This window comes from Hemitrygon akajei, unplaced genomic scaffold (genome assembly GCF_048418815.1).
Source record: "Hemitrygon akajei unplaced genomic scaffold, sHemAka1.3 Scf000048, whole genome shotgun sequence".
Classification (NCBI taxonomy): Eukaryota; Metazoa; Chordata; class Chondrichthyes; order Myliobatiformes; family Dasyatidae; genus Hemitrygon; species Hemitrygon akajei.
In genome coordinates this window covers 6,556,354-6,583,131 of record NW_027331934.1, presented here as the reverse complement: position 1 = coordinate 6,583,131, position 26,778 = coordinate 6,556,354, and the positions used below count along the sequence as shown (strand labels likewise).

Genomic DNA, 26,778 nt, shown 5'->3' with positions numbered 1-26,778 from the left:
ATCCCTGTCTAGTGCCACGAGAAAGTGAGAAAAAAGAAGAGCTGCAGTTATTAGTAATGACAAGCTCAAGGACGGCTTCCTGTCTGTGGTTAGAAGCCAAATGAATGATAAAATGGACTCGGCCTCACAATGTAACTCGACGTGACCCTGCACCATATGTCTATCTGCACTGCACTTTCTCTGCAGCCATAATGCTTTGTTACAGTGATTGTTCTGTCGTATATCAGCTCAATGTACTGTTGTAATGTATCAATCTGTGTGGATGGTACGTCAGGCAAAGTTATCACTGTAGCTCAGTACGTGATGATAATAAACAAATTCCCCATTTTAATTGTGTGGAAATGTAAGACAGACTGATTTTCTGCTCTGGAACCACAGAAGGAAACTGAACTGTTTTCATTTCTGAACTGAACTGAACTGTTGTCCAGCCTTTCGTTATAGCTCGTGCTCTCTAATCCAGGCAGTATCCTGGGAAACCTCTTCTGCGCCCTGTCCAAAGCCCCGACATCCTTCCGAGAATGGGGGCGACCAGAACTGCATGAAACTCTCCAGATTTGGTCTAACTAGTTTTATAAAACTGTTGTTACGAACTGTGACGTTTTAGAAACGAACCAACAACAATAGAGTGCACACTGGAGTCTGATTTTGATGTTAAAACCACTCTGTTTATTAGTATCTACTTATAACCTAGTAAATTAACGAAGTAAAGGAAAGTTTACAGTGTTAAGTGTATATATGTGTAAATATAATTCCCAGGCTAACGAGCCTGAGGGAACAACGCTCAGAGCTTTGAGATGGTAAAGTAGGAAAGTTCAGTAATCCACTGAATAAATGACGGGTGAGAGATATTTGTAATCCAGGGTGGGTTAACACAAAATATTCCAAAATCCACTCCTATGGATTATACGAAGTGACAGCCACACACATTCGTTGTGGTTCCGTGTACCGATGATCAACCCACTCTTGTGGGCATAGGAGAGTTCCAGTCCTCAGCTGCGACTAACTGAAGCGATCAGCTTTTCCAGTCTCTCTCTCTCTCTTTAGACTGGCCGACTGCCTGTCTGCAGATCGCTCTCTCTCTTATGGTTCAGTCCACAGTCAGCGCTGTCAGCCTCTGACTGACGTCATAGCCCCGCCTCCTTGGAGTCTGAGATTCCTCTGATCATCGACACTGTTCAGGGTTTTGCATTTAACAGTGTACTGTCTCATACATTCGACCTACCGAGCTGCCAAGATGATCATCACTAATCAAATCTCACTGAGATTTCTCAGGTCCTGTTGAATTTATTGCCAAGTGCACAAGTACGATTCTCTGTCAGTAACAATCTATAAATATGTTTTATGTCATTAACGATATATAAAATACATTTTGTCATGATCAATATTAAAATGTGCATTTTGTGTCAACAACAGACTTGGAAATGTTGAATTTGATATCTGTCTCCATTCCTTCTCTAATCCACAACCAGCTCCTTTGTTTTTGTCACAATGAGGGAGAGGTTGTTTTCTTGACACCACTGTGTCGGGGTGATGACTTCTTCTCTGTCGGCTGCCTCGTTATTATCTGAGATTAGGCCAGTCAGTGCAGTGTAGTCAGCAAATTTAACTAACAGATTGGAGCTGTGGGTGGCGACACATCATGGGAATACAGAGAGTAAAGGAGGCGGCAAAGAGACACCCCTGTGGAGTATGTGTGCTGAGGGTCAGAGAGACAGAGGTGAGGGAACCCACTCTTACCAGCTGCCGGCGATCTGACAGGAAGTCCAGGATCCAGCTACACAAGGCAGGGTGAAGGCCGAGGTCTCTGAGCTTCATGTCGATACTTCACGCCTTTGTATGGCTACTGCTCTGCCCATGACTGCAAGGAACGGCAGAGAACTTTAGAAAGCAGAGAACATCAGAGAAACAAGCCTCCCCTCCATGGACTCTTCCTACACTTCCCCTGCCTCGGAAAAGCAGTCCCTCAAAGACCCTCACAACCTGGACATTCTTGCTGCAAACCCGCTCCCCCATCGGGGAAGAGATACAAAAGCCTTAAAGCGCGTAATACCAGGCTCAAGGACGGTTTCCTGTTTACAGCTACAAGCCAAATGAATGATAAAATGGACCCGACCTCACAATGTAACTCGACGTGACCCTGCACCATATGTCTATCTGCACTGCACTTTCTCTGCAGCCATAATGCTCGGTTACAGTTATTGTTTTGCTAGTTTCATTTTTCATTTTTAGAATCTTTTTTATTGATACATAATCTACTACAGCTATAAAATTATTCAAAACTTCAATAGATTAATATGTATACAATTAATAAAGCTGAAAAAACTGATCGTAAAATATAAAATTGGAAATTATTTACATATATATAAAAGTATTTGGAAAAAAAGGAACCCCATCTAACTAGGGGGAAAAAACCAATAACTACACACATTTGACCATCATCTAAATATGAAAATAAGAAACATCAACCGCCATTTCGTATTTATATAAAAAAAAAAATTTGGAAGGAAACCATCCAGAGTAATTCAAATTAAATGATTGTGCTGCCTTTATGGCAGTTATTTAGTTTATAATATTTTCGTGTAGTAATTTGTTAGCATTTTTTTAGTTAAAGTTAGGATTGTTTAAATCAATTGATTTGTCTGTAATACATCGCGGCTGCGATGACGTCACATCCGGGTTCGCCGCGTCTTGTGGGGAATTACCGGTTTGAGATTCACGCAAGGGCGGGGGTCACTCACATGTGCGACCATAACGCTGACTAGGGTCTCTCTATGCACCAAAGACACAGTGAAAGCAACGCTGTAAGTCATTAGATAATCGGTATTTTGAGTTAAAATGTTAACGCCGATTCTGTTAAAAGTAACGACGGTCGGTAAGGTTTACCTTTTCGTCAGTTAAAGAGTCGGGATAGTTTGTATTGAAGTGTGTCTAAAGCAGCCAATGGAGCAGCTAGATCCTGACTGTATGCTGCACTTTAATGTAATGTAGTTATTGTAGTTTTACCTTTGCAAGTATTCACAATGTAAAGGTGATATTTAGAAGGGAACAAACACTGTACCAATCTTGTATTGTTTTTCAACAGTTTTCACCATGCGTTAATGTGAAGAGTGAACAGTAAATGGTTAATCTTACTGCGGTCTCGTTTGCATTGATTCTGGTTTATCTCGACGTTTACCTCGGCGTTACTTCACACCCGAGCGAGAACGTTACAGTGAAAAAGCGGCATTATCAGGTGTTTAAGGTGCAGCCATGTCAACCCGATCCAGCATCAAGTCGTTGTCAAAGTCATCGTCATCCTGCGATAGGGGCAGTAGGGCATCAAGTAAGGCCACCCAAGCAAGAGCGAAAGCAGAAGCCGCCAAGGTGCGAGCGCGCTTTGCCAAAGAAGAATTAGAAGTAAAGATGAAAGCGGCTGCCAGAGAAGCCGAAAACCAGAAGGAAGCGGCTGCCAGAGAAGCCGAAAACCAGAAGGAAGCGGCTGCCAGAGAAGCCGAAAACCAGAAGGAAGCGGCTGCCAGAGAAGCCGAAAACCAGAAGGAAAAGGCTGCCAGAGAAGCCGAAAACGAATTGGAAAGGAAAAGGGTAGAGGCACGGTTAGAAGCGCTGAAGCTAGAACGAGAAGCAGCAGCTGCCGAGGTGGAAGCAGAGTTAATAGAAGACGCCGAAGAAATGCATGATCCGAAGGACGGAAAATCTACCTCAGAAAAGATCGGATTGGAACGTACAAGGGACTATGTCCAATCTCAAATGGAATGGAAGACTCTTTCTTCCTCTCCTTACTTATTCGATAACGTCCCACTTCACGAGGAGTCTTGGAGAGGCCCGACGGCATCACGTCCATCCGAGGAAGATAATTTACCCTCGCAACTCCGCGATGAACCCAGGAATGCAAGGGCTCACGACAAGTACTTCTCGACACCGAACTTACCGGATTTGGGGAGAAGAGAGGCAAAGACTGAGTCCAGACCAGCAAATCCCATAACAGATGTACGCCCTCAGTCATGTACCTGTGGACATGTTCCCTCAGCCCGCACGCCACCTGCAGACGAATCCGCAGCACGGTATTTCGCACGACGGGATCTCGTCACTTCAGGACTATACCGGTTTGACGATAAACCCGAAAATTACCGTGCATGGTACTCCACTTTCACCAACGCTATCGACGGATTCCAGCTCAGAGCAACCCAGGAGTTGGATCTTATGGCAAAATGGCTGGGAAAAGAATCATGCGAACAGGTGAGACGCATGCGTTCAGTGTACATCAACAAACCCGAGCTAGCATTGAAGAAAGCATGGGAGAGACTTCAGGAGGGCTACGGAGCCCCCGAAATTATTGAGGCGGCGCTATGCCAACGTTTGGGAAATTTTCCTAAGGTGTCAGCCAAGGACCACACCAAGCTAAGAGAATTTGGAGATTTACTCATGGAGATTCAAGGCGCCAAAGAAGATGGCCACTCAGCTGGTCTAGTATACCTAGACACTCCAACCGGGATTAGACAACTCGTGGACAAACTTCCATTTGGGCTGCAGGACAGGTGGTTGTCCGTTGCCTCAGATTACAAGGAAGAACACGAAGGTCAATTCCCTCCCTTCGAGTATTTCACCAGGTTCGTGTGCAAGGAGGCGAAGAAGCGAAACGATCCTAGCCTCATAGGTCCAGGAAGCAGTACAATTTACACCAAGCCAGATAAATCCACTTCGAATAATTCCAACATTACTAAACCAGTCTCAGCGCTTAAGACTGAAGTCCTTACAACTAACAACGACTCTAGCAAGAATTGTCCATTGCATAACAAACCCCACCCCCTCAAAAGATGCAGAACGTTTAGGGAAAAACCCCTTGAAGAGAAGAAGGCCCTCCTCGAGGAGAAAGGAATATGCTTTAGATGCTGTTCCTCGACCTCTCACTGTGCGAGAGAGTGTACGATCGCCGTGAAGTGCCTGGAATGTGATAGCACTAATCACGACTGGGCCATGCATCCTGGCCCGTCACCGCAAACCGACAACGCTCCTTCACCCCCACAACAGGACGGCGGGGAGGGAGAAGCTCACTCCAGGACAACTGTTGTCAGCTCGAGCTGTACGGAAGTTTGCGGTCAAGCTCAGGCAAGCCGTTCTTGTTCAAAGATCTGTCTCACTAAGGTGTACCCTAAGGGAGCCAAAGACAAGGCCATCAAAGCCTACGTAATTCTGGACGATCAGAGCAACCGCTCGCTAGTCAGTCCAAAGTTCTTTAACTTGTTCAACATTGAGAGTGAGCAGTTCCCATACTACCTTAGAACTTGCTCAGGCAACATGAAAACTTACGGAAGGAGGGCCGAAGGCTTCCAGATCGAGTCCCTGGATGGTAAAGTCCTCATCTGTCTCCCCCCACTCGTAGAGTGCGAGAAAATCTTGAATAACCGCACTGAGATCCCGACGCCAAGTGCGGTGCTACACCAACCACATCTCCACCACATCGCCAAACACATCCCAGAGCTGGATCCAGAAGCAGAAATACTCCTGCTATTAGGAAGAGATGTTCTCCGGGTACATAAGGTTAGGCAGCAGGTCAATGGACCACACGACGCCCCCTTTGCCCAACGCCTGGATCTGGGCTGGGTGGTGATAGGAGAGGTGTGCCCTGGCAACGAACACAAATCAACGGCTAACACACTCAAGACCAATGTGCTAGAGAGTAGCCGCCATATGATTCTTCAACCCCGCACAAGTTCCATGTGCGTCCAGGAAGCACCACAAGGCTTTAACAAGCGCAAAGTAACTGACGAGACGCTCGGTCAGTCTGTCTTTGCTCAAAAGGAGCATGATAATAAACTCGCTCCATCGGCTCAAGACGCCACCATCTTAAAAACGGAGGACACCAAGGTCTTCAGAGACAAAGCAAATAGTGGGGTCGCCCCACTACCTTTCAGAGAATCACGCCAGTGCTTGCCAAACAACAAAGAGCAGGCAGTCAAGCGGTTCACGCCCTTGCAAAAAACCACGAAAAGGAGACCTGAGATGCAGCAAAGCATCCGATCGACCCACGAGGTACTGGGCACACCAATGGCAGAGGTCACAGCCATTATGAATGCACGACCACTCCTACCCGTGTCTCCTGACCCGGAAAACCCCTTCATACTGTCGCCATCAATGCTCCTTACGCCGAAGGCAGGAGCTGCCCCTCCACCAGGGGACTTCTCCGATAAGGACCTGTACACAAAGCAATGGAGAAGGGACCTTCAAGTTGGAGATTTAGTCCTGCTCAAGGACAAGCAAATCGCCGGCAACTGCTGGCCAATGGCCAGAATCACTGCCACATTCCCTAGTAGGGATGGACATGTCAGGGAAGTCGAGTTGAAAACTACCGACCAAGGCGATGGGAAAATTTACCAAAGGCCTGTTACAGAAGTCATTTTACTTCTACCTAACGACTGATTTAGAGACTGAAGTTTGTATTACGTTCATTGTGACCTTACGAAGGCCAAGCGGGGAGTGTGCTGCCTTTATGGCAGTTATTTAGTTTATAATATTTTCGTGTAGTAATTTGTTAGCATTTTTTTAGTTAAAGTTAGGATTGTTTAAATCAATTGATTTGTCTGTAATACATCGCGGCTGCGATGACGTCACATCCGGGTTCGCTGCGTCTTGTGGGGAATTACCGGTTTGAGATTCACGCAAGGGCGGGGGTCACTCACATGTGCGACCATAACGCTGACTAGGGTCTCTCTATGCACCAAAGACACAGTGAAAGCAACGCTGTAAGTCATTAGATAATCGGTATTTTGAGTTAAAATGTTAACGCCGATTCTGTTAAAAGTAACGACGGTCGGTAAGGTTTACCTTTTCGTCAGTTAAAGAGTCGGGATAGTTTGTATTGAAGTGTGTCTAAAGCAGCCAATGGAGCAGCTAGATTCTGACTGTATGCTGCACTTTAATGTAATGTAGTTATTGTAGTTTTACCTTTGCAAGTATTCACAATGTAAATGTGATATTTAGAAGGGAACAAACACTGTACCAATCTTGTATTGTTTTTCAACAGTTTTCACCATGCGTTAATGTGAAGAGTGAACAGTAAATGGTTAATCTTACTGCGGTCTCGTTTGCATTGATTCTGGTTTATCTCGACGTTTACCTCGGCGTTACTTCACACCCGAGCGAGAACGTTACAATGATAATATTTGGCAAATGAACCCCATCTTCTTTCAAATTCGAATCGAGGATCAAAAGTTCTACTTCTATGTTTTTCCAAACTAAGACATAACATTACTTGAGAAAACCATTCAATTAATGTAGGGGAAGAAATATCTTTCCATTTTAATAAAATAGCCCTTCTTGTCAGTAGCGTAACAAATGCAATTACATGTTGATCTGAAGATGAAATACCCTGAATATGATGTAGAGCTATTCCAAATAGAACAGTCAATCTATTAGGTTGTAAATTAATTTTCAGAGCTTTAGAAATTGTCGAAAATAAAGATTTCCAAAACGATTTTAATGAAGAACATGACAAGAACATATGTGACAAAGAGCTAATTGAGTTTTACATCTATCACAGCATTTGTCTATACTAGGAAATGTTTTAGATAGTCTCTCCTTTGTTAAATAATAACGGTGAACAATTTTAAATTGAATTAAACGATGGTGGGCACATACAGAAGAAGAATTTACGTTTTACAAAACTCGAAGCCAATCTTCATTAACAAAGGCCATATTAAGTTCTCTCTCCCAATCTTATTTAGTCTTTAGTGATAGGTTCGCCTTTTGTAACAAAAATAAATTATAAATTCTGCTAATGGAACCTTTCACTAAGGGATTCGATTTCAAAATGTTATCCAACAAATCAGATTCTTGTAAATATGGAAACTTAGGTAAATATTGCTGTTAAAAATGTCCAATCTGAACATATTGCTGAAAATGTGTATGAGCGAGAGAAAATTTGTTAAATAACTCTTCAAAGGTCATCAATCGACAATCACAAAATAAATCTGTAAAAGAATGGATCCCGTTATTTTTCCATAGGAGAAAAATTGGGTCAGATGTTGAAGGTTTAAATGAAAAGTTTCGATATAAAAAACTGGACAACTTAAATTGTTTAAAATTTCTTTAAAAACGAAACTGAACCCAAATCCGTAGGGATTGTTTAATAACCGGGTAAAGATTTAAATTTGGAATTTTAGAGAGCTGTAAAGGTAATGGAGCTCTTAAAATTGAAGTTAAATAAAATTGTTTAACAGCTTTTAATTCCAAATCAACTCATAATGATTTTTGGTTCCTATCAAGCCAATATAACCAAAAACATAATTGTCTAATTTTCACAGCCCAATAATACAGTCTTAAATTAGGAAGTGCAAGTCCAGCATCTTTTTTAGATTTGTGTTATTGATACTTATTAATTCTTGGTCTCTTATTGGTCCAAATAAAGGAAGAAATAAGAGAGTCAATTTGATCGAATTTTTTTAGTTAAAAAGATAGGTATATTTTCGAAAATATATAAAAATCTAGGTAAAATCATCATTTTTACAGCATGAATACGACCTATTAAAGAAAAAGTAAGTGGATTCCATCTAGAAAATAGCTGCTTCATGGAGTCCATTAAAGGAACTATATTCGCTTTATAGAGATCTTTATGTTTTTTAGTAATTATAATACCTAAATATCTAAATGTATTAACAATTCTAAAAAGAATATCATCATATATACTAACATGGGCATTTAATGGAAACAATTCGCTTTTATTCAAGTTAAGTTTATATCCTGAAAATGTACCAAAATCTTTAAGTGTTTCCAAAAGATTAGGAATTGATTCCTCAAGTTTTGAAATAAAAACCAAAAGATCATCTCCATAAAGAGAAATCTTATGTATTGTTCCATTCATAGAGATACCGAAAATATTTTCAGCTTCACGTAGTGTTATAGATAAAGGCTCCAATACAAGTTTCAAAAATTAAAGGGCTTAATGGACATTCCCGTCTAGTGCCACGAGGAAGTGAGAAAAAAAGACCTGCAGTTATTAGTAATGACAAGCTCAAGGGCGGCTTTCTGTCTACAGTTACAAGCCAAATGAATGATAAAATGGTCTCGGCCTCACAATGTAACTCGACGTGACCCTGCACCATATGTCTATCTGCACTGCACTTTCTCTGCAGCCATAATGCTTTGTTACAGTGATTGTTTTGTCGTATATCTGCTCAATGTATTGTTGTAATGTATCAATCTGTGTGGATGGTACGTCAGGCAAGATTTTCACTGTAGCTCAGTACGTGATGATAATAAACAAATTCCCCATTTTAATTGTGTGGAAATATTAGACAGACTGAGCTTCTGCTCTGGAACCACAGAAGGAAACTGAACTGTTGTCTTTTCTGAACTGAACTGTTGTCCAGCCTTTCGTTATAGCTCATGCCCTCTAATCCAGGCAGTATCCTGGGAAACCTCTTCTGCGCCCTGTCCAAAGCCCCGACATCCTTCCGAGAATGGGGGCGACCAGAACTGCATGAAACACTCCAGATGTGGTCTAACTAGTTTTATAAAACTGTTGTTACGAACTGTGACGTTTTAGAAACGAACCAACAACAATAGAGTTCACACTGGAGTCTGGTTTTGATGTTAAAACCACTTTCTTTATGAGTATCTACTTGTCATATAGTAACTTAACGAAGTAAAGGAAAGTTTACACTGTTAGACGAGTTAGCTATGGGACATTGGAAAAAAAAATGTTGAATTTCCCCATGGGGATGAATAAAGTATCTATCTATCTATCTATCTATCTATCTATCTATCTATCTATCTATCTATCTATCTATCTATCTATCTATCTATCTAAGTGCCTATATGTGTAAATATAACTCCCAGAGTATCCACCCTGAGGGAATAAATCTCAGAGTCTTGAGGTGGTAAAGTAGGATAGTTCAGTAATCCACGGAATAAATGACGGGAAAGAGATATTTGTAATCCAGGGTGAAACGTGGAGAAACGGCCGTTACTTCAAGATACCGTCGTCGAAGTTCTTATCCGTTGAATCCGTCCACATACGAGTTATCAGCGAAAATGACCTGTCACAGGAATACCGTCTTCCAGGGGTTACCACACAACATACCCAGGCAAGGGTTAACACAAGATATTCCAAAATACACTCCTATGGATTATACTAAGTGACAGCCACACACATTTGTTGTGGTTCCGTGTACCGATGATCAACCCACTCTTGTGGGCATAGGAGAGTTTCAAGCCTCAGCTGCGACTAACTGAAGCGATCAGCTTTTCCAGTCTCTCTCTCTCTCTCTTTAGACTGGCCGACTGCCTGTCTGCAGATCGCTCTCTCTCTTATGGTTCAGTCCACAGTCAGCGCTGTCAGCCTGTGACTGACGTCAATGCCCCGCCTCCTTGGAGTCTGCGATCCCTCTGATCATCGACACTGTTTAGCAAATCTAATTAGCAGATTGGAACCCGCCACTGCAGCCCCACAGTGCACTATGTACTGATTGCAAAGCTACGAAATTGCATGTGAATAGCCTCCCCCAACTCCACTCTTTCTGCGTCAGCAGCTGACTGGGGCACCTTATATCTCGCTGCCTCCGCCAGGACATTAAACTGTGAACAACTGTGGTCAGGGACTGATCTCTGGGGTACTCCAAACGCTACCTCCTTCCAGTCTGAAAACGACCCACTCATCCAGACACACACTACCGGCAGTTTATCGATCTCCAACGAAAAACCCTAATCACCTACTCCCAATGTTCAATAGCATTGCTGACTCTGAATTTACCACCGTCAAATGCCGGGATGGACATAATAATCAGTGTTATGATACCAGCCCCCTCCTTTGTGAGAATTGCAAGAGCCCTAGTGAAAGGGGGGTCAATGACCCGAGAGAGAGCAAGAGAGAGAGAGAGACATGCCGAATGGACACAGGAAATGGAAAGACAGCGACGTGCTGGATACCGCATTCCACTGGGACAAAAGCTGGCGACTGTGGCATTGTTCTCAGGAGACACCTGGGAACTGCAGACGTGCCAACTCGCAGGGACATTGTAAAGCCCTCGGGCAAAGTGGGCTGGTTGAGAGAGAGATTGCATCACCTGCAACCTGATTGACACCTGAGATCCCGTGAGGCAGTATAAAGAAGGGTCTGAAAGAGGACGACCCTCAGACGCACCAAGGAGACACCGAGAAGCACGATACCGCTTCCCGTGGGAACGGGAAGCCATCTTGAAGGAAGCCACGTGCGTTAAATTCCGAATGCGGAGTTTGTGGCTAGAACCAACGGAAAACCGCTTTTATTTAACACCAGGGAAGCCAAATCCTCTGAGGCTGAGGATTTGATTCATAAAGACAACGGCAAGTGTTCTCTTTTCCTAACAATCTCTCTCTCTCTCCAACACGTGAAACCAAAAGGGAAAAGCCTGCAGACTTCAGAGTGACTCTTTATATTTCCAATTGGACTCAGTATTATACCCTAGACAACGAAAGAGCTTATTTCTGAGTGATTATTAATGTACCTGCGTTTTAGATTGAGTATTGACGCATGTTATCTGAATGTTTGTATTAACCTTAATTTTTGTGCCCCTTTATTAATAAAACTTTTGAAAATAGTACCATTGGACTTCAACTGACATATCTATCTTTGCTGGTAAGTGAAACCAGTTACTGGTTTCATAACATCAGAAAGTCTCTATCACAGCCGTGTAAATAAAATGTGATCTCAGTCGGTGTGTGGAGCATGCTCAGAATGCGAAAGAGACAGACAAACTGAGCCAAGTCACAGACTGATGAAGGGGAGGAATGATCCATTTTGATACAGAGAGGGAAGCAGAGAGTTTGATATTGTGCCTGATGCCGGAACTGCGGTCAGTTTGAAGATGAAGTATTATTTCTCCAAATTGTTTGGAGCTGTGACAGGGTTTTTATCAGAAGGCACTATGGGGACTAAAATTACCTGAGTTGAAATGTTGTCCTTCCCCTCATGGCATTGCATGGAGTAGACGTGTTTCTCGAACAGCTTCGTTCTTTTTAAGTTACTGAATCCAATCTGCGTTGATGTCTCGTGCTAAAACTTCTGGAAAAAAGAAGAGGATCCTTCTGTGACTGTGGAAGCTATTGCGGAGCTAATTTGGAAGCTCAGAGCGAAACGTCTGAACCACATTCGGATGTGTGTTTAAAGGTTACCACAGAGCTTAAACGAATTGAGATTCTGCTGCAGACTATTCAAAACACTTTGCAGGAACAGACTACTTAGATTCAGGAACATGAAGATGCTTTAACGAGACTCGATACTAAGACGGATGAGTTGGGGAAGTTCGGAGATAAACAATCGAAAATCGTTGAATCTCTAAGACAAAAGATTGTTGCCTTGAGAATAGATCAAGAAGGAACAATATACGAATTTTGGGTCTTCCTGAGTTGGTCGAAGGCAATCGACCTTCAGAATTTTTTGCAAAGCTCTTGGCTCGTATGTTTTCTGATGTTTTGGAGACTCCGCCTAGAATAGCCCGGGCACACCGAGCCCCAGTGTTTAAATCCTCTTCTCAGCAGAAACCTCGACCTGTGATCATTGCGTTTCTTGAAAAGAAAAGTTACTATAATTCGCCATCTTGTCCGTTAGGTATGATTAACTTTGAAGATGATAAGATAAGGCTGGTCGTTGATTATTTGCCCGGGGTATTAAATGAACGTTTTATGTATAAAAAAAAAGTCATGGCTGAGTTATATAACAAAAGTTATAAACCTTCACTAAATTATCCCGCTCGCCTCAGGAAATGTTGTCCTTCATCCACTTACATGCTTTGTAAACTTATAACAGTGTAGAAAAGTCAAAGGATCTGTGTATAGGAATCTCAACCACAACAGCTCATTAGCTCCGCTGTATCTGTCAGTTCACCAGCGCTTGAATGCCGCCGATCCTTTAATGTGGAGGCGGAGATGCTGGAGAAGACAGCGCCTCACTCGCTGCAAGGAGAGCTCGAACACGTGTCCATGTCCGTGATCTGATTGGATACATTGCCATGACGTTATAGCACCGTGACGTCATTCACTGACTCATTTCGGAAGGGGTTCATCCGGCCATCGCAGATACACCAACAGCTTCGCACTGGGATGCGGCCGTTCACCTGCTCCGTGTGTGCGAAGAGACTCATTCAGTTAACCCACCTTGTGATGCTCCGGTGAGTTCACAATAAATAGAGGCCACATTTCTGTCCGGAGTGAGCAAAGAGTTTTACTCAATCATCCCAGCTGCTGCAACACCAGCAACTTCACATCAGGGAGGAAGTTCAAATCAGCTCCGTGTTAAATGTTTAACCATCACGGTGACTGAAGGCAGCTGCAGGTTCATGAGGGACTGTTACTGTCAGATTCTGCAGTTCTTGCGGCTGCTCATCGCACCCGGGACTGAACCCTGGTCACTGAGCATTGGAGGAGTCTGTTCTGCTGATGTTAGCCTTAAACTGGACTGGTGTTTAATATTGTGGATCTGTGAAAGATAAATCACTTCTGTATCAAATCCCGTGTCTCAGGTACTTACTGTCTCTACCACACTCACGATGCAAACTAGAGAGGCCACTCGGCCCATCTGGTCCCTGCCCATATTTCTGTTCCATATCAGTTTATCAAAATCTACCCTTGCCGTTCCCCTCTCACTCTCCCTGAGATGACAGGTTGCAACTAGTCACCACTCCGTGGGATAGGAGATTTCTCTTGAATTTCATAGAACTATAGAAATCTACAACACATTACAGACCCTTTGGCCCACAATGTTGTGCCGACCATGTAACTTACTCTAGAAACTGCTTAGAATTACCCTACCGCATAGCCCTCTATTTTCCTAAGCTCCATGTACCTATCTAAGAGTCTCTTAAAAGACCCTATTGTATCCGCCTCTACCACCGTCGCTGGCGGTGCATTCCAAACACACACACCACTCTTTGCTTAAAAAACTTGGCTCTGACATCTCCTCTGTACCTACTTCCAAGCAGCTTAAACCTATTCCCCCTCGTGTTAGCCGTTTCAGCCCTGGGGAAAAGCCTTTGGCTACCCACACGACCAATGCCTCTCATCATCTTATACATCTGCATGAATTTCCTGCATGATTTTCTCCAGGCTGAATAAGACGATGAGCTCACTGTGGTTGTGACGTTCTTCAGGGCTCTGGACGAAGTTGGTTAAACTTCTTCTTCCCCGCTCTTTTCAAAGTTTTGGGTCATTTTCACCAATTTTAAAGGACTGTGCCTCAGACAGCTGGGTTGTTGCAATTGTTACGGACCAGCAGCAACAGATCACTAATGGAGTCTGGTTTCGATGTTAAAACCACTCTCATTAGTATCTGCTACAAATATAAAAGATTAAATGAAATAAACAGAAGTTTATTTGCGTATATACAGCTCCCGAACTCTCAAGCTTGAGAAACAATGCTTAAAGTCTTAAGATGATAAAGTGGAAAAGTTCAGTAATCCACGGAATAAGTCAGTGAGAGGAGAGATTTGTAAATCCACACGAACGTCTAGAGAGAAGGCAATTACGAAGAATTCCACACACATTCCACGCTGGGTAAACGAAATAACAGTCGCCGAAGATCTTATCCGTCGATTCGTTCCGAAATCCACTTAGAAATATCACCAGGTGACAGTGGCAGGAATATCGTCTTCAAGTGGTTACCACAGAACACCCCGATTCCGGGTAAGGGCCAACAAAAGTGATACCACAGGATACTGCAACAAATCCACACATATGGATGATACGAAGTGACAGTCACACATCCGTTGTGCACTGCGTGCCGATGATCAACCCAATCGTTTGGGCATAGCAGTGACAAGCTGAAGTCTCTCTCTCTCTCTCTCTCTCTCTCTCTCTCTCTCTCTCTCTCTCTCTCTCTCTCTCTCTCTCTCTCTCTCTCTCTCTCTCTCTTCCTCTCCCTCTCCCTCCCCTCCCTCTCCCCCCCCCCTCTGTCTCTGCTGCAGCGCGTGTGTGACGTCACAGCCCCGCCTCACTCAGGCACTTAAAGCGTCACTCACAGAAAACGAATCTGCGATCTCGCAACACAATGCACTTCTAAATTCTGACAGCAGACTAGCGAGTGAAACTTCGGTGTTGGAGAATCAGAAACCAAAGTGTGGCCAGCCTGAGTCAGGGCTTTGGGGCTCCAGAGAGAGAATGGTCTAGAGTTTACGAGGAGGAAGAGGAAGAGGAAACAGACCAGCAGGATATGGCTACAAAAGGAAGATCAGAAAAATTTGGAAACTGGTTGACCCAAAAAAAAAGATACTGGTGGTAACCAAAAGATCAGGCAACAATTGTGGAGAGGAATAAATAAACAACTTTTAGACCGAGCCTCTTCAGCATACCTAGACTGTGTACTCCGCTGCTTAGTTGCTGCCTGAGCTGCAGAGTTCCTCCAGCATTTCGTGTGTGAGCGTCTCTGTATGTCCAGCAACTGCAGAATCTCCTGCTTTATATCTGCATTTTACTTTGGCATTAGATACACGTTGATATTGAGTACATTGTTTACATGAGCCGCTTTCTGCGTTAAAAGAGCTGCAGATTTTTTCGATACACCCGGAAAAAAATGAGATATGGACATTGAACCGGTGCTTCAAGAAATGTTCAATGGCACCGTTATTACCCATAAGGCGCTGCGGTAAGAATTTTTGTCAGGCACTGAAGATCTGATGAACTGCGCAGGCGTCAGGCTGATGACGTCCCCGAGTATCACGCATGCGTGCAGAACACAGAAGGCTTTTAAAATGTCGGATGCAGGTAAGAGCGATTCTCTGTGTTTTTATCTTAAACTCCGACTTCGGGACGATTCCTGTGAATTTCTGACACTGTGGCCAGCAATCCCGGGGCAGTCCTGCTCTCTTCCCTCTCTCTCAGCCCCATTATCCGTACACGGACCTCGGGGAGCTTCCGGCTGATGAGGGAATGGGAACCGATGGATCTCTCAGACAGAGCTGAGCTCCAGCTATCTAAATGCAAGGATTAGGAACTCGGAGAAAGGGAACAAAACCCATCTGTGGACACTTTCTGGAGGTCCAAGATGCGTATGTTCCACGACCACTGGACTAAGTGTGTAAATGTAGGAGGGGACTATGTTGAAAAATAGATGTGCTAGATTTTCTAAAATTGACTCCTTCTACCTTAGGCCACAAACTTACCTATCACCCCTTTTATATAGGGAAAAGCAGTATAACATTAGATGATCATCACCATAAGATGAAAGTTTAAATCTTAGCCTTTGTTTTAAATTAGCACTTAGTCTTTCCTGTGATTAGAAAACAGGAATCTTGGCTAAATTACCAGACATAAAGTATGGTGAGGTACAGTGCTAGCATTGTAGATTAGCAAGGATTCTACTTTGGGTTGGACTTCCAGAGCAGACTTACTGGATATCCACAGGACAGTATTGTTGAAGACTAAGACAGTACTTTCAAATAGAATTGGAAAGGAAATGAGAGCTTTTACCACCTGGTCATTTGCCACCTCTTCTTGTGATTCTGCTCCTAAATGTGAAGACATGGAGAAGTGAGTTTAAAGTTATGCCATCGAACTGGTTGTAAGAATGGACCACACCTATTGGTCCTAATTTGCTTTATTCAGAGCCTTGTCAATAGCATGAATAACTGAATAAACATTTCATTAGAATGGGGTGGATTAAATTGAATATATAGGATCTTTAAATTATACCCCTGCCCACTTATTATTTTCGCTGGAAAAGAGATGTTGAAATTCTAAGTAATCCTGACTAAAGTGTAATATGGTTTTAAAAAAAGCTCAAGGTCAAATAAGTGTGAGACATTTGTAGAGCATTTTATAGGAAGGGACATTAAAGACATTCATCATTCATGCTGATTTTTCCTCCCAGCACTGCCGAAAATACACAAACCACCCCACCTCCCTTCAGATCTACTCCGTGCTGTGCCTGATGAACCAGCCAAGATTAGCAGTTCACCATCTGTGGGAAAAATTGAGTGCAAATACCTAATAAGTTTGGGATGTGTATATTCGTCTCCCAATTTATGATGTAGGAGCATTGATATTATGCTGCTTTGTGTGTAAAATATACAATCCTCTTTGTTCAAATCTTTATTAGCTAGTGAACTTACAAGTTTGCTACAAGGAGTTAAGCAATTTAATTTTAAACAATAGCATGAATTGATAAATGTTACCAATTTTAAATAGCAAAAAGTTTATAGTATTTTTTTTCCTGGGAAAAAATAAAAGGGGGAAAAAGACTTTGGGTCCGAAGTTTGAATAGTGTTATGATGTGACTGCATTTTTCAAAACAAAAGAACAAAAATTGTAGTTATCCAAATGCAGAAAGGTTAATCCTACATTAAATGTGAATTGCAATTAAGAGATCCAAGATAATGTGTATTTAATAAAATAATTTAAATCAAATTATTGCTTTAAATCTACATTATACATTCAAGAATGCATTTTAGGTAGCTCAACACCTCATGCAGGTCAGTCAGGTATCTCTGCTCCCTTTAAACTTGCACGTTTCTGTTTCCCAGATGCTTTTGAAACTTACTTTGACCTTATTTTCTGAGCTCCTTTTAAACTTGCAGGTTATGTGGAACACATCATTCTGTAATGTGATGTCTAAAAACAGTGATTTGGAAGTGGGAGGTATGATGTATTAATATGAGAACATCTAATAATACAGAAAATCTGCTAGTCCGACACCCAAGACCCAACCATGGCAGGTTCACTAAGTTTTACTGTGGTTAGTCACAGGTTTGGAGGGCTGTCGCCTGAAAGTAATGATCATTAATCACCATCAATGTTACATAGTTCACACTAAAAATAAAAGCACAAGGGAGAAATCGGCCTCTGCAGCACCTTTTTTTTTTAGAGTGCTCAGTGGTTCATTTGAAATCAGGTCCAGAATTTACCTGCACTTCTGATGGGAAAACTGTTGGATGTGTTTCTGACAAACATACACCCAAAAAATGTTATGAGTCAATGCACCGTGGATTGAACGCCAGCACTTTTGAACGGTGTGTTTCAGCCTATTCTGTTTCAATCTTTATGAAACGTGAAATAATCTGAAAGGTCTAGAACTTGATAGAGGGCTAAAAGATTATGAGAGGCATAGACGGGGTGGATATTCAGTACCTGTTTCCCAGGGCACCAACAGCAAACACCAGAGGGCATATGTATAAAATTAAGGGAGGGAAGTTTAGGGGAGACATCAGGGGTAAGTTTTTTTTACACAGAGGGTTGTGAGTGCCTGGAATGACTTGCCAGGGGTGGTGGTGGAGGCTAAAATATTAGGGGTATTTAACAGCCTCTTGGACAGGCACATGGATGAAAGAAAATGGAGGGTTATGGGGTAGTATGGGTTTAGTACTTTTTTTTAAGGTTTAAATGGCTCGTCACAACATGGAGGGCTGAAGGGCCTGTACTGTGCTGTAGTGTTCTATTCTATGGCTCTAAAATCTTTTACATCACCAGTTGAGAAAATCATCTTTGTTCTACCTCCAATCACAAAGAGGAAATCTGCAGATGCTGGAAATTCAAGCAACACACACAATTTGCTGGAGGACCTAGGCCTCACATGGAGCCAGTGATCATTAATGGAGAATGTGTGGAGCGGGTTAAGACCTACAAGTATCTGGGAGTACAGTTAGACGAGAAGCTAGACTGGACTGCCAACACAGATGCCTTGTGCAGGAAGGCACAGAGTCGACTGTACTTCCTTAGAAGGTTGGCGTCATTCAATGTTTGTAGTGAGATGCTGAAGATGTTCTATAGGTCAGTTGTGGAGAGCGCCCTCTTCTTTGTGGTGGCGTGTTGGGGAGGCAGCATTAAGAAGAGGGACGCCTCGCGTCTTAATAAGCTGGTAAGGAAGACGGGCTCTGTCGTGGGCACAGAACTGGAGAGTATAACATCGGTAGCAGAGCGAAGGGCGCTGAGTAGGCTATGGTCAATCATGGAAAACCCTGAACATCCTCTGCATAGCACCATCCAGAGACAGAGAAGCAGTTTCAGCGACAGGTTGCTATCGATGCAATGCTCCTCAGACAGGATGAAGAGATCATTACTCCCCAATGCCATTCGGCTTTACAATTCAACCGCCAGGGGTAGGATATGTCAAGGTGCCGGGGTTAGGACTGAGCTGAAGTTACCATTCAATGTATTTAAATAGTTAAGTATTGTATGTAATTAGCTTTGCTACAATAAGTCTATGGGACATTGGAAAAAATGTTGAATTTCCCCATGGGGATGAATAATGTATCTATCTATCTATCTATCTAGCATTAGTACTCTTTTCCGTAGATGCTGCCTGGCCTGCTGAGTTCCTCCAGCATTTTGTGTGTGTTGCTTGTTCTACCTCCGCTCGGTCTGCACTTTTCTACCGGTGAGAACATGCTTCCACCAATTCTGTCTGGCTACATAATGATATCAAACACCTTTGCCCTGGCCAACAAGTAGCTTTCACATCACAAATGTGCCAGACTCCGGTGAGACAGACTACTGCCCTTCCCTTCATATTCATTGGCATTGCCATCACTGAGTTCAACACCGTCAGTCATTGGGGGAGGGTTCAGAGGGAATATTTATGTACAATACTGTGTACATTGTGGTGATGCAAGAGTTGCTGGAGAATTTTCAAGTGGGAAGAAGTGGAGTGATATTTGGAAATCTGAAATTTAAAGCATCGTTTAGGAAGAAGATCACAAATAGGTGGTTTGCCAAAGCTGTGGCGAGTAAATCCTTCATTAACCTGTTACATAGGTTGTATGAGAATGCAGATGAACTCAATCAAGCCCAGAGGAGATTAACGTTCTTACTGACAGTGATTTGCTCGCTGTTGAAATGAATACCTCTCTTTATAAAATTCAGTTTTCACATGTTGTTGTCACTGGGTAAAAATTGTACAGCACAAGATTTTTGCACACACCGGTCATTACAAATTAGAGGGGACATTGGTGGGAAGGCAGGGAGTCCTCCAGTGTCCCTGATGCCCTCACGTAGAAGGTATATATCCAGCTGCACTTTAAGGAGTTGGAGCTGGAAATGGATGAATTCCACATCATCCAAGCGTCGGAGGGTATGATAGATATGAGATGAAGAGAGGTGAGTTACACCCAAGGTGCAGGACACAGTAAACTGGGTGAGAGTCAGGAAGGAGAATGAGGTTAAATAGCCATCGCCGAGTACTCTTGTTGCTATCCCACACAACAACAGGTGGATCACTTTACAAATTGTTCGGGGGGATTACCTGGCAGAGGAAAGTCAAAGGGGGTGATAGGGGATTTGTTAGTTAGGGGAACAGAACTAGAAAGGGACTAATATCCTAGTGGCAAGGCTTGCTAGTGCTCCCCTGTGGGGTGGGTGGTTAAACTAAAGTTGCAGGGAGGATTGGAGCCAGAGTGACAGAACAGATAGTGGAGAGAGTGAATTGAATTGAATTGACTTTATTACATACATCCTTCATATACATGAGTTGTAGAAATCTTTATGTTACATCTCTGTCTAAATGTGCAATGTGAAATTTATAATAGTTTTTAATAAATAGTATGTACAACAGGACAGTCAGGATAAATAAAAGTACAATTGTATCAGCATGAATTAATCTATCAGAGGGCCTGGTGGAAGAAGCTGTCCCTGGGCCTGTTGGTCTGGGCTTTCAGGCTGTGGTACTGTTTCCCAGATGGTAGCAGCTGGAACAGTTTGTGGTTGGGGTGACTCTGGTCCCCAATGATCCTTTTTACACAGTGGCCCTTTTTACACACCTGTTTGTGTCAATGTCCTGAATAGTGAGAAGTTCACATCTACATATGCGCTGGGCTGTCCGCTCCACTCTCTGCAGAGTCCTGCAACTGAGTGAAGTACAGCACCCATACCGGACAGTGATGCAGCCAGTCAGGATGCTCTCAATTGTGCCCCTGTAGAAAGTTGTTAGTATTTGGGGCCCCATCCCAAACTTCCTGAACCACCTGCGGTGAAAGTGGTGCTGTTGTACCTTTTTCACCACACAGCCAGTATGTACAGACCAGGTGAGATCCTCGGTGTTGTGTATGCCAGGGAACTTAAAGCTGTTCACCCTCTCAACCCCAGATCCTGGGTCAGCCTGTCTCCATTTCTCCTGTAGTCCACAGCCAGCTCCTTTCTTTCAGTGACATTGAGGGCAAGGTTGTTTTTTTGACACCAAACAGATGTTGTTCAGACCTCAGGGCATGAAATTATGATATTGTAGCCATTACTTGGACTTGCTTACGCCCAACAGTCTGAGGGATTTCAAGGAACAAATCTGTAGGAGATTGCGGACTATGCCAAGAAACAAAGGTTGATAAAGTGAGTGATTTTAACTTTCCATTTATTGACTGGACTCCTGGGCTGTAAAAGGACTAGATGGGGTAGAGCTTATCAAATCTACCTTAATCAGTATGTAAAATTCCCAATGTAGAAGTGTGCAATAAGCTATTGGGAAGTGATCTAGGGCAAGTGACAGAAATTAGTGTATGGGAACACTTTGTATCTACTGATCATGAGATTCCAAGTAAATACAGAAAAACAGAGGCCTGGACCTCTCTTGAGATTCTAAATTGGAGAAAGGCCAATTTTTATGATATTTGCAAGGATTTGACAAGCGTTAATTGGGACAGGATGTTTTTTAACAAAGGAGTACTTGGTAAGTGGGAGTTCTTCAGAAGTGAAATTTTAAGGGTGTACAGTTTGTATGTGTCTGACAAAATAAAAGTTGAATGGTAACTCTTGCAGGGAATCTTGGTTTTCAAGAGATATTGAGGCCCTGGATATCTCGTTCCTCTAAAACTGTTGGGTGCAACCAAAACTCATTAATGACAACCATTTCATAATTCCACTCCCGAACTCATCTGACTTTCCTTTAGTTGTCTTCTGTTGGATTCTAAAAGCTTCCGAATGGTCTTTTGCTCTTTTGTTTGCCCTCTCCTCTGATTTTATGTTGGTTTTGGATTCTCATTTAACCCACGGTTGTGCCCTGCTGCCTTTCCAATGCTTCCACGTCTTTGGGATGTATCGATCGCTCAGCTCTCGAATTGCTCCCAGAAACTCCAGCCATTGCTGCTCCGTTGTCACTCCTACCTTTTCCCTTCCAAACAAGTTTGGCCAGCTTCTCTGTCACAGAAACATGGAGAAGTTCAGTGGTGAAACAGGCTATTTGGCCCATTTAGTCAATGCCACAAAAACATTTAAGCTCTCTAATGCAACTACCTGCACCAGGATCATCACCCTCCATACCCCTACCATCCAGGTACCTGTCAAACTTCTCTTAATGGTGAAATCGAGCTCATATTCACCACTAGTGCTGACATCTCATTCTGCACTCTCACGACCATTTCAGCAAAGAACTTTTCCAAATGTTCCCATTAAATTTTCACCTTCCCCACTTACCCATGACCTGTGGTTGTCATCCCACCCAACCTCAGTGGAAAAAGCTGCTTGCATTTACCCTATTTATACCCTGATAATTTTGTTTACTTCTAACAAATCCTCAAAGCAATGTACAATTTCCTTGTTTATGTTTAGAGCCTTTTTTAGGTGTTTAAGATGATGAGGGGCATTGAGTGTGTGGATAGCCAGAGGATTTTTTCCCAGCGTTAACATGGCTAACAGGAGGGGGCAGAGTTGTAAGGTGCTTGGAAATATATGCCGAGGGGATGTCAGGGGTAGGTTTTTTACACAGAGAGTGTTGGATGTGTCGAATGCACTGCCAGCAGCGGTTGTTGAGGCGTATACAACAGGGACTTTTAACACTCTCTTAGATAGTTACATGGAGCTCAGAAAAATAGAGGGCTATGCGCTAGGGAAACTCCAGGCAGTTTCTAGAGTAAGTTACATAGTCGGCGCAGCACTGTGGGCCAATGGGTCTGTAATGTGCTATAGATTTCTATGATTCTATGAAATTCAAGGGAAATCTCCAAACCCACGGAGTGGTGACTAGTAGTGAATAGTGGGAAAGTTACTGGAACGTATGTGCAGAAACCGGATATATAAGTATTTGGATAGATATGGACTGATTAAGGATAGACAGCATGACTTTGTGCATGGTAGGTCATGTCTAACCAGTCTCACAGAGTCTCTCGAGGAAGTTATCAGGGAAGTGGATGAAGACAAGCCAGTGGATGTTGTCTACATGGACTTTAGCAAGGCACTTGACATAGTCTCATATGGGAGGTTGGTCAAGAGGGTTCAGTCACTCAGCATTCAAGATGAGATAGTAACTTGGATGAGACACTGTCTTTGGGAGAAGCCAGAGTGTGGTAGCAGATGGTTGCCTCTCTGACTAGAACCTGTGTCTAGTGGTGTGCCACAGGGATCAGTGCTGGATCTGTTGTTGTTTGTCATCTATATCAGTAATCTGGATGATAGTGTGGTTAACTGGATTAGCAGATTCATGACCACCAAGACTGGTAGGTGTAGTGGACAGTGAGGAACACTATCATGGCTTGTAGTGTGACCTGGACCCCCTGGGAAAAATGGTTTGAGAAATGAAAATGGAATTTAATGCAGACCAGTGTGAGTTGTTGCACTTTGGTATGACCTACCAAGGGAGGTCTTTCACAGTGACTGGTCTGGCATGGAAGAGTGTTGTAGAAGAAAGGGACCTGGGAATACAAGTCCTTAATTCACTGAAAGTGGTATCACAGTTAGATAGTGATGGAAAAAAAAGATTTTAGCCCATTGGCTTTCATGAACCAAATACTGACAATAGATGGATATTATGTTGACTTGTAAAAGAGGCCTAATTTGGAGTATTGTGTGATGCTTTGGTCACCTACCTACAGGAAAGATTTAAAAGAGATTCAGAGATTTCAGAGAAAATTCACAATGATGTTGCCAAGTTTGGAGGACTTGGGTTATAAGGAAAGATTGAACAGGTCAGGACTTTATTCCTTGGAATGTAGCAGATTGAGGGGAGATTTGATTGTGATAGAGCGGCATAGATAGTGTAAATGCAAGCTGGCTTTCTCCACTGAGATAGATAGATAGATACTTTATTCATCCCCATGGGGAAATTCAACCTTTTTTCCAATGTCCCATACACTTGTTGTAGCAAAAACTAATTACATACAATACTTAACTCAGTAAAAATATGATATGCATCTAAATCACTATCTCAAAAAGCATTAATAATAGCTTTTAAAAAGTTCTTAAGTCCTGGTTGAATTGTAAAGCCTAATGGCATTGGGGAGTATTGACCTCTTCATCCTGTCTGAGGAGCATTGCATCGATAGTAACCTGTCGCTGAAACTGCTTCTCTGTCTCTGGATGGTGTTATGTAGAGGATGTTCAGGGTTTTCCATAATTGACCGTAGCCTACTCAGCGCCCTTCGTTCAGCTACCGATGTTAAACTCTCTAGTACTTTGCCCACGACAGAGCCCGCCTCTGTGGGTGGGACTTCAACCAGTGGCCAGGGGTTAAGGGTGAAAGGTGAAATGTTAAGGGGAACATGAGGGGAAACTTCTTCACACAGACGGTTATCCGGCTGTGGAATGAGCAGCCATCCCGAGTGGTACATGCGAGCTCGATTTCAACATTTAAGAGGCTCGTGTAGGTACCTGGATGGTAGGGGTGTGGGAGTGGCAGTTTAAATAGTTCAGCACAAGACTAGATGACCCAAAGGACCTGTTTCTGTGTTGTACTTTTCTACAAGAACCTGAAATATTACAAAAATTCACTCTAACCCCTTTTAACAGCTGTGCGGACCAACCATTCATTTTAGCAGGAATTTTTTTTATATGGTGTTAAAACTGTAGCACTTTCAGTTAATAATACATAAAAGAAAATCCCAGATGCACATCCACAAAGACAATTTGCGTGAGACTGTTTCAGTTACTATGGGGCCAGGCACCCATGCAGCTCAGCAGGAACAGGGAATAATACCAATGGAGAGAGTCAAACTGAGCTAAGGCACAGATTGGAGACGGCAGAAATGCCCCATTCTTATAGAGACAGGAAGAGCATCAGAGAATTGATGGTCATTCCAGATACCAGCACTCTGCCCAGTCAGGAGATGATTTCTCTGTCCAACTTTTGTTGAACCTCACTGTAACAGTGTGATACCAGATCAAAACTTGGTAACTAAAGTAATCTCATCTGAAATGTTGTCCTAAACCCATTGATGGATTTTGTAAATCTTTTCACAGGATAAAAATGAGAAGGGATTTGTCGCCGGGAATCTCAAACACGGCACGCCAGTTTTGCTGTCTCTGTCTGGATATTTAAGAAGTGGAGCAAGAGATTCAATCGACCATTCTTCCTGCTCAGACTGTGGAGAGGGATTCAATTGGTCATTTGACCAAATAGCAAGCCTGTAATTTTACACAGGAGAAAGGCTGTTCACCTGCTCAGACAGTGGGAATGGATTCACTCGGTTATCACGATTGAAGGTACATCAGCAAGTTCACACTGGGCAAGGCCATTCATCTGTTCTGTGTGTGAGAAGGGGTTCAGTCGGTCTTCCCACCTGTGGACACACCAGTCAGATCACACCACACCAGGCAGAGGCTGGTCATCTGCTGAATTTCTGGGAAAGGATTCACTCAGTCATCTGACCTAATGGCTCACCAGCGAGTTCACACTGGGGAGAGGCCATTCATCTGCTCAGACTGTGGGAAAGGATTCACTCGGTTATCCCACCTACAGAGACATCAGCGAGTTCACACTGGGGAGAAGCCGTTCATCTGCTCAGAATGTGGGAAGGGATTCACTCAGTCATCCCAACTACAGAGTCATCAGCGAGTTCACACTGGGGAGAAGCCATTCACCTGCTCAGTCTGTGGGAAGGGATTCACTGAGTCATCCCAACTACAGAGTCATCAGCGACTTCACACTGGGGAGAAGCCGTTCACCTGTTCAGAATGTGGGAAGAGATTTACTCAGTCATCCCAACTACAGAGTCATCAGCGAGTTCACACTGGGGAGAGGCCGTTCACCTGCTCAGTCTGTGGGGAGAGATTCACTCATTCATCCAGCCTACAGAGACACCAGCGAGCTCACACTGGGGAGAAGCCGTTCATCTGCTCAGAATGTGGGAAGAGATTCACTGAGTCATGCCAACTACTGAGTCATCAGCGAGTTCACACTGGGGAGAAGCCATTTACCTGTTCAGAATGTGGGAAGAGATTCACTGATCCATCCACCCTACAGAGACACCAGCGAGTTCACACTGGGGAGAAGCCATTCACCTGTTCAGAATGTGGGAAGAGATTTACTCAGTCATTCCACCTACAGAGACATCAGCGAGTTCACAATGGGGAGAAGCCATTCACCTGTTCAGAATGTGGGAAGAGATTTACTCAGTCATCCCACCTACAGAGTCATCAGCGAGTTCACACTGGAGAGAGGCCGTTCACCTGCTCAGAATGTGGGAAGAGATTCACTCGCTCTTTCACACTACAGAGTCATCAACAAATTCACACTGGGAAGAAGCTGTTCACCTGCTCAGAATGTGGGAAGAGATTCACTCAATCTTCCACCCTACTGAGACATGAGCGTGTTCACACCGGTGAGAAGCCGTTCAATTGCACAGAATGTGGGAAACGGTTCACTCTGTCATCCCACCTTCTGGAACACCAGCGAGTTCACACTGGAGAGAGGCCATTCATCTGCTCAGAATGTGGGAAGAAATTCACTCGCTCTTCCACACTACAGAGACATCAGCGAGTTCACACTGGAGAGGAGCCATTTACCTGCTGAGAATGCGGGAAAGGATTCACTCAGTCATCCCAACTACTGGCACACCAGTCAGCTGTTATGAATCCCTAGGTTTTGTTTGCTGTGGACTGTCATTTTAAGAGAGAGAGATTAAT

The 26,778-nt window shown here is 43.3% G+C and overlaps 2 protein-coding genes across 2 annotated transcripts in view; both read left to right on the top strand.

Moving 5' to 3' along the window:
* The window catches only part of LOC140720912 (uncharacterized), a 129,100-nt gene that overhangs the window by 84,049 nt on the left and 18,273 nt on the right, over positions 1 to 26,778 (top strand). The window contains 1 exon segment of the mRNA XM_073035759.1: positions 25,538 to 26,688. Coding sequence (XP_072891860.1) covers positions 25,538 to 26,688 — 1,151 coding nt within the window.
* LOC140720877 (uncharacterized) lies at positions 2,612 to 9,134 on the top strand. Its single transcript, XM_073035727.1, has 3 exons — positions 2,612 to 2,801; positions 3,083 to 5,184; positions 9,129 to 9,134. Exons 2-3 carry the CDS (start codon positions 3,250 to 3,252, stop codon positions 9,132 to 9,134), a joined length of 1,941 nt encoding a protein of 646 aa, XP_072891828.1. The 5' UTR covers positions 2,612 to 2,801; positions 3,083 to 3,249.

What these genes read in the sequence shown, in the direction of transcription:
- LOC140720877 (XM_073035727.1), top strand. Translation starts at nt 3,250, where the DNA reads ATGTCAACCCGATCCAGCATCAAGTCGTTGTCAAAGTCATCGTCATCC.